Source organism: Lepisosteus oculatus, chromosome 3, assembly GCF_040954835.1.
Source record: "Lepisosteus oculatus isolate fLepOcu1 chromosome 3, fLepOcu1.hap2, whole genome shotgun sequence".
Lineage (NCBI taxonomy): Eukaryota > Metazoa > Chordata > Actinopteri > Semionotiformes > Lepisosteidae > Lepisosteus > Lepisosteus oculatus.
In genome coordinates this window covers 49,201,752-49,210,521 of record NC_090698.1, presented here as the reverse complement: position 1 = coordinate 49,210,521, position 8,770 = coordinate 49,201,752, and the positions used below count along the sequence as shown (strand labels likewise).

Sequence of the window (8,770 nt, the reverse complement as noted above, 5' to 3'; positions counted from 1 at the left end):
TGGGTTCAGTGCAAGACCTGGGCTGCTGTCTATGTGGAGTTTGCATGTTTTCCCTAAGTTCATGCAGGCTTCCTCCAGGTGCTCTGATTTCCTTCTACACAGTCCAAAAATATACTGCTAGGTTAATTGGTGTCTGGGAAAATGGGAGATGTATGCTTGATGCCAATTATTTTTAACTTGTCCACAGACTGCTGAATTCTGAAAATATAAGATATGCAGATATCTCAGAAGGCATTGCAGTAGGTTAATCAATGAAGAAATGGCAGATATTAATACTTCACCATCTGATAGGCAGAGAAGAAGATAATTCCCATGTCATGTTCCTAATATGAACGTTAATTGAAAAGACAGGGTGAAAGGTAACACCAAGAATTCTAACGTCCACCAAAGATTTGATTTCAGCACCATCAATAAAATACAAAGAAAATGTTCATAACCTCAGTCTTGGGACTGTGCTAACTGCCCTTGACACCTACCTATGTACTGTAGGACGACAGACTAAGGACAGTTTTTTAACACAGGTGTGATAGCTGCAGGCTTTAAACTTCCAAGGACAAAACTAGAATTCAGAGAGAAACTGATGAGGTTAATAAATGAACAGATCTGAGAACCTACCTTAGACGTAGGTGCAAAGAAATAAGGTTCAGGACACAGGTAGGTCATATTTCAGCTATCACCACGGACAGTATCAACACCAGTATCAGTGGAAAGAAAGAGACATGAACCCATGAAAGCAGAACAGTTGACTGCAAAAGATGAGGCCAGTATTGGCGATCAATATTACATATATTTTAAATATAAAGGTCGAATGTGTTGCTCTGGTCGGTAGAGAGGAATAGCAGATCTTTTGTCAAACATTTTATTGATGGCGGATTAAAATCCACAAGATCTTTCTTCAGATTACATTTTAGAAAATGTATCGGAAGAAAAAATCACAACATCAATTTTATTGTTCTTAGAGAAATCAAATGTAGTCATGGCAGTTTGCCATAATGTTATCCTTGCTGAAGCAAGTGAGTACATATTTACAGTAAACGCCAGGAAATGTAAGTCATCAAAAAATAAAGATTCCTAAAATGGATACATTTATATTTTAGACATAAAAAAAACAACCAAACCCAAATACATTTTAAAGGATACTAACACTTCTCCATTAAAATTTACACTATGAAAATATAAACTAGTACCCATCACTAGGCAATATACCCTTGTCAAAAAAACTTAATACTCAATAATTGAAACAAACTACCTTTAACACAGCACATACTGTGCATAGAACAATACTGTACATACTGGAAAATGGTAATAAATGTGATTTCATTAAAAAAAAGTTTAAATACAAAGAGTTGCATTTATAGCTTGCTTATTTCTGTCATGCACTCTTAGTCAACAGTCTGAAAAATAAGTGCTTCGTGGGTTCTATTTTTTTTTTACTGCAGGATATTCAAAATTTCCTTTGCATTTTCAGTATTCCAGCCCTGACCCTGGAGTGGCCCCTCACACACTGACAAATATTTATGCAATATTTGCATTCCAATGTCCCTGAACTGTAATGTCTCCTCCTTTCGGTCAGATGTTTCCCCACTGCAGTCTTCATATTTCACTGCCCAAAAGCACATCTCTCCGATGTACATCATGGTCAACAGGTGGGTATCTGAAAAAACACCTGGAAAAGCACAACAAATAAAAAAAAAACATTATGGATATGTCTGCAGACCACATATTTTATATTTTGGTTTGCCACACCAAAGCTTTAAATAACCTTTCATCCACAGCAGCTTGTCACCAATATATGATTCCAAATAGTGTAAATATCTTGATTACTCAAGTGTTCACCCTCTGAGTCAATACTTTGCAGAAGAGTATTCTGCAGAAATTAAAGCTTTGAGTCTGGGCATGTCTGTTTCAGCCTAGCAAATCTGAATTGTTTTGAGTCTTCCTCGCAGATTTGCTCAAGCTCTGTCAGGATGGATGGGGAACATTGGTGAACCTCAACCTTCAAGCCCTTCCACAAATTCACAGTGAGATACAAGTCTGCGCTTTGGCTCAGTCACTCAAGGGCATTCACCTTCTTGATCTGAGGCCACTCCAGTGTCACTTCAACTGCAAGCTTGGGGTCACTGTCCTGTGTACTCCAAATTTTCTACCCAGTCTAAAGTCTTTTGCTGACTGAAGCCAGTTCCCCTCAATTTCTTGACTAAATTCATTGTTCTCTCCAGCCTGACAACTACCCATTCAGGCTAAAGAGTTCACAGATACATTTTTTCTATATGGTCTCAGGGTCTGCCATGTGCTATTACGTGTTTTTATTTCTTAGGAGTGGGTTTCGTTCCTCTCTGATAGAGGCTAAATCTGTGTAGTGCTGATTGTGGATCTGCACTGGACAGGTTCTCCCATCTCAGCCATAGAACTCCGTCGTTCTGTCAGGGTGGTCACTGGGTTCTAGGTCGCTTCTCTTACTAAGGTCCTTTCTGCCCAGTTGCTCAGTTTGGGAAGATGGCCTGTTCTAATAAGAATCTGGGTGGGTCCATATTCTGGGAACACACTATATGGGTTTTCTTCTTCCCAGATCTATGCCTCCTCACAAATTTATGCCAGAGATGTACAGACAGCTCCTTAGTCTTCATGGTACAGTTTCTACTCTGGCATTCACTGTTAATGGCGGGACGCTGCATAGACAAATGTATTTCTTCAAGTGGGTGAACGCTTATCAAATCAAGATATTTCAGGGTTTTCTTTTGAATTACATGTAGAACATTTCCAGGTCACTCATTATTCTTTGACATTATACAGTAATCTGTGGACATCAGTGGGGAGTGAAGGCACTTGTTGAAATAACTTTTGTATTTCCTAACTTTGAATACACAGATGCAGCACAGAAACATGCAGGTACCTTCACTTAGTAAGTTTGCTGTTGATGAATCATGAAACACAACTCCATCATTTAGTTTCACGCAGTTTCTCACTTGTAACATCCGCATTAGGTAACGGACACCTTCTTGAAGACACTAAACAAAATAAACATGACACAGCTTTAACAATGCAGTTCTAAGACGCTAAATACAATCCATACTTACTATTTAAAAAACAATGTAAAAATTAGAAAAATGTAACATGTTCTGCACATATGAAAATAATTGTAGAGAAGGAGTTGCTCCAATATTTTGACTGTGATCATGACTACCCTTCCTGTTCTGCAAGGCTAACAAAATTGTCTTTAAACATTTTTATTTTACAATAAATTCCAGTGTAAAATAAACTGGAATTTATGAAAGTCCTTTCATGTACTTACAGTAGGTACCCAAAAAACATGTTTCTAGCACATGTACAGGTAGTGGACAAAAAATGGGACACCAAGTATACTATAAGGAACAATTGCCCCACAGGTACGGCTCACACATTAATTAAGCAAATAATGTTTGCATAAGCACTTACGACAGGATTGTGATATCTGTGCATTTATTCAAAATGCAAAGCAAAACAAGTGTGCAACTGCAGATCAACTGACTGCAACCTGAAGTGCAAGTGAAATCAAACCGCAGTGAAAACACCTCTCGCCACACTTGACAATGCACATTTTCAAGGCAAGTGGTGCAGGGAGCACAGGCAATGGTCAATGAATCAATGTCCCCATTCACAGAACATGTGTGGTCGCCTAGTGGTTTGAGGAGCATGACATTGATGATATCCATGTGTCATGACCTTGTCAGTTACAAATGAACATTTATGGGACATTCGGGAATGATGCCTGAGGCAACCTTTTCTGCCCCTACCAGTCTCCTGCAAAATTCCAGTCTATGGTAGACTCTAAGCAACAGCACAAACAGGCCTTACTGGCTGCCCCTGTTGGCCCAACACTCTATTAATGACTTCACACTGGTGTTTCCGATTTTTGTTCACTAACTGTAGTAGCAAGAAAAACTCTAAGAAACCAAATATTAGCATAGCATTGCCTTAATGTGGAAACAAGCAAGAATCAGGCCGTATAACATTCATTGCAGCTTGAATGGTCCAGTTATTGATCAAACCATTCCAATAAATATGATTTAAAGAATTATTAAATAACATAACACCAATTGCTTAATCATAAAACATCTCCTCATAATTAGAAGTATTTTTAACCATTTTTAAATTAGTTAAAGACAATCAAGCCAAAATGTAAACTACATCCTTTATTGTGAGTTAAAATGGAAGACTTACAGTCATCGTGTTGACTGACAGAGATTGCTTAATTATTCTTTGCATAAGTTTCATTGTAGCAGCTTAATCAATGACTTGAGGTTTCAGGTTTAAATAAAGATAAGGCAAGTTGTTCTGCTTCAGCTGTAAATCATGCATTGTTTGGGAATTTAGCTAGGCATAATGAAACAACTGACGTAGTTCAATTAGGTACCTGCGTCAGCACGCATAGGTGCCAAGGTACAAGTAAAGGGTCCACAGCCGAAATGTTGTGTTTCTTTTCTTCTCTTTTCAGTATGGAATAAACCTTTACTTGTTCCTCATAATGAAACCCCAATAAAGATCATTTTATTACTTAAGATACCAATACTGTTCTCAAGTATTTTATGATCACTACTAATGCCAACTTACTAAAAGTAAGTCATAGTTACCTTTAGAAATGTTGTTTTGTTTTTTTTTATCCATTGCTTCCGTTGGTGTAGGGTGTGACAGTACATATACAGAAGTGCTCCCCTTCTCCAGTAAAGGCATTCTAGCAACTCTAAACCAAGGACTGACTGAACCTGTGCAGAAAAGGAAAGGCTACACATTTAAAAAATAATCTTTAAGAAAAGGTTAATATTCTGTAATTGTGTTCAACATTTAGAGAATTTAAGAATTTCTATTTGGTAGGGGAGGATGTACTTGGTAAACTGGAGATTGCCGGATTAAAAACAGAAGCTTTTCAAGATTAGCACTCCAACAGACGTGTAAAGGCTCAAGTCAGCTGTGGAACTCTCAGGCTTACATGCCTGCAGTGTTATCAATGAGCATCATACTGACTTTCCTAAGCATTTAAGAGCTCTAGTGTTACCAATGTGTTTACACTAGCAATAAACTCTGAAATAATCCAACAAAAGGACATATTCCAATATAGCCCATACTCCAAATGCTATCAAACAAATTTCAGAACATATCCTTATATATAAGATATGAGTTCAAACAATTTAAGGTCAGGTTGTTTACGAGTAAGTTGTAAATCCAGTAGTTTCTGTTCTCACTGCCTGACCAAAAAACTGACGTATGCATCAAATATAAATATCCCTTCAGTTTTGCAGAGAAGTGTTCATAAAGTACAAAATAAAACAAACAGTAAGAAGGAAGAGACAGGTTCAATTTACAAATGCCCTTGTTAAAAACAGATTACACCTACAAGAAATGCGGTGCAAGTTTCAAATGTTGTAAAATAAAGAGGTGTCTGATTCTAACATACATCTTGTCCAGGTGCAAATCTTGCTGCAAACACTTCAGGTTCAGTGAGGTCTTGCAAAAGCTGCTGAATTTTATAAGGTGAACAGTCTTCAGGAAATTCTTGATCCACAAGTTTATTTTCTTCATAGAAAGTGATATCTAATATGACCTGTAAAGATAAAGGAAACCAACAGTAATTGAAGCATCAGTTTGTAAAACAAAACATCTCACGAATCCAGTACTCACCTATAAGATTTTGCAACTGAAAATGTCTTCTAAGAACTACTGAAACAAGTGTGTGAGTTCTTTTGATATTGTAAGATGTACATGTCAAGTGGCTTTATACTTGTATTTACTTCCCACTGCAAAAAGACAATCATTCTTACATTCATTTGCATGCTGCTTTAAACAAGCTCCATTGCTTTTCATAAAAGCACAGGAGGCTAATAATTTTCTAATGATCCTTGTTTTAATGAGGTTACGGATTTTTTTTAACTACAGGGACAATTTTATAGCCTCTTCGGCACATACAGTATACAAGAATCAACTGAAATAGGAAAAGATCAGGCCTCAATAATGGACAGGACCTTAAAAACTCACGTCACATATTGTTCTGCAACTGACCTTAAAGGCAGTTAAAATGTCACTGCACTCTTTTGAACCACTCAAATGTAAACTAATGCTTGACCATATTAGTATTTTCAAATGAAGTGTTAGTTTATTCACGGACTTTGACAATATATGCAAAATAGTTTGGAGCATGCTTTCAATTAAGTCCGTTGGACATTCCAGCCTTTTCATTTTCATTTGATTAACTGCAATACCTGTGTGTAATCCTGAAGCAGTTTTGGGAGACTGTTACTTTCTCCCCCTTGTCTGTAATAGTTTTTCAACTTGTCTAGTATGGCAGATGCATTCTGTAAATAGTCATCATCTAGGAAAAAATACAGTATATTATTACTTGTTCACGGGAGCATACCTTGTATAAATAAAAGACTATTACGTTCCACTAGTATTACCATCAAAGAACTAAAAACTTAAAAAATGATTACCACATTGAAGTTTACAGTTTCACAGCCCTCTGCATTGACCGCATTTTAGTTAATATAATTACATTTAAAAATCATATGGTAATTGGTCATATTTTACAAGTACCTGAAATCTATTTAAATAAAACCTGTATGGCATCTAAAATATTTGTATCAAATACGGTTTTTAAAAACGTTTGCTGGATGAAATGTATAAAGGTAGTGTGAACAAAACAAGCATGTCAATGAAACTATAACCATGAAAACTGAAACCATGAGGAAGGGACACAATACAGAAAATGTAATGTTATCTGTTATCTTGACACCTGTGTTCAGATTCACAAATACCTAGAGAAACGATACAGAAGGTATTAGGATAACAGTGATTCCATATAATCCGTTTAACTATTACCAGTATTGTCATACATGCTGAGCAGTTTAGTATGACCATTTAAATGAGATTTCATGAAAATTCCCATGACTATTTCTTGATTGAAATTCAAAACAGGTATATGTTTAAAATATAGGATATCTATCATTTGTTCACAATGGGAATTCAGTTAATATAATGAATAATTTACAGTCCAAAACAATTGTTCAGTACACTGGGGTAGGAGGTGAGGTACATTGCATGCAGGTAGGAAAACCATAAAATACCAAAAATAACATGGGAAATCCCAAGTCCCAAGAGGCTCGAAGAAAAACAAAAAAGCTGCTTATGTGGACATCATTTTAATCTCCCAGGTAATATGGAGAAGTAATAAACATGGCAAAGAAAATGCTTGGATGTATGTTTCAAAGGGTGCAATTAAAATTAAGGGATGGTATAATGCAATTGCAATTTGGTTACCACATCGCACCAAACATACTGTTGCTCTAGAATCAGTCTATGGAAGAGCCAGCAGATACACTCTGGGCATCAAAGACATTTCTCACATTCACAGGCTAAAAAAATAATGTTATATACTTTTAAACAGAGAAGACCACGAGAGAATCTGACTCATTCCTCTGTATTCCTCAGAGGGAAGGACTACATTACAATTTGTGCATTAAAGGGACAAATATCCATTGCGTGTCATTAAGAGGAAAATAGTTTTTGTATTTATAATAAAATTCCATTTAATCTGTTAAGAAATACAAGTGCCTTCTCCCAAGAAGAAACACTGTAGAGCATCACAGTAACCGGATAAACGTGCACAGGACAAACGTTATTTCTGCAGTACATGCAGGGTCTTTTGACAATACAAATGAATTTGAAGACACTAAGGAACCTTAGCAACTACGTTTCTCTATTAAAACCCTTGTTTTAAATCCGGACAAGGTTGTCAATTTTCAAAATTCCACCTCGTTCTTTACCGACATACGCCATAGTAATAAGTAACTTTTTCACGCCGAGAGAAAATCAATTTATTGCAAATATTATCACCCACGGCCTTTCCTCGATGAAATACCAAGGTGAAAGTTGCAACCAAATAACACGATAAACGAAACAAAAACGGTGACTGATATTGCAGCTGAAAAGAAAATAATTGCAGGGTTGTTCAGCTGCTGACATAGTTCAAAGAAAACGTCAAGATCAGAATATTTAACTTTTGCGCCAAACGGAAAAACTATCCGAATATATTTATCGCGTAATAAACGCCCATGGGGGAAATCTTAACTTCAGTCGACAAAGCCAAATCGAAGACCTTCACACATGTCGCATTTTACAGATGATGGTTATAATCCTACGCAACGATTTATTTTTTGAAAATAAAGTCCATAACAAAAGCTGAATATCGGCTTGTTAACGACACATCACATCCACACATGCCGTACTTTATCATGTATCAAGTGTACATTACCTTGTTTTTCCAGTCTAAGACTGGAGCACTTGCTGTCCAGCTCAAAAATTCTCCTTTCCAGCTCCAGCCCAGGCCTCCTGCAGCCGTCAGCCATGATGGAAACCAAGTCACGTGAACCAACGGCTGAACACGTGGAACGAATTGGTGTCACGTGACCTTCCGCCGTCCACGCCAGGGTCTGACGTCATTGTAGGAAAAAAAGCAACCTGCCTACTGGAGGCCGAGGTACTACAGTATATACGTGTACAAAATTAGACAATTTTCATTTTCTTTTTTAAGCATTTATAACAACAACGAATACAATACAAACAAGAGTGCATATAACATTTCAAGACAAAAGATTCTTCAGGGGTAAATACTGCAAAAATGTAAAAGTTATGAAAAAAGTTTAAACAAATTATATGAAGTCCGCATCGCTTTCATATTTTTACAATTTGAAATAGTCTTCAGAAACTCCTTTACATCCATTATAAAATGTTCATACACTTT

At 36.7% G+C, this 8,770-nt stretch overlaps 1 protein-coding gene across 1 annotated transcript; it reads right to left on the bottom strand.

Moving 5' to 3' along the window:
* Window positions 1-845: 845 nt before the first annotated feature.
* Window positions 846-8,404, bottom strand: rimoc1 (rab7a interacting mon1-ccz1 complex subunit 1). The gene is made up of 6 exons (XM_006626824.3): window positions 8,282-8,404; window positions 6,234-6,343; window positions 5,432-5,578; window positions 4,611-4,742; window positions 2,894-3,008; window positions 846-1,666 (listed from the first exon to the last, which is right to left on the bottom strand). Exons 1-6 carry the CDS (start codon window positions 8,373-8,375, stop codon window positions 1,431-1,433), a joined length of 834 nt encoding a protein of 277 aa, XP_006626887.1. The 5' UTR covers window positions 8,376-8,404; the 3' UTR covers window positions 846-1,430.
* Between the last annotated feature and the right edge of the window lie 366 nt (window positions 8,405-8,770).

Coding starts and splice junctions, on each gene's coding strand:
- rimoc1 (XM_006626824.3), bottom strand. CDS start 8,375: ATGGCTGACGGCTGCAGGAGGCCTGGGCTGGAGCTGGAAAGGAGAATT. Junction 4,743..5,431: donor GATTTGCACCTGGACAAGAT/GTATGTTAGAAT, acceptor TTTTCTGCACAG/GTTCAGTCAGTCCTTGGTTT. Junction 1,667..2,893: donor AGCAAACTTACTAAGTGAAG/GTACCTGCATGT, acceptor GTGCTTTTCCAG/GTGTTTTTTCAGATACCCAC.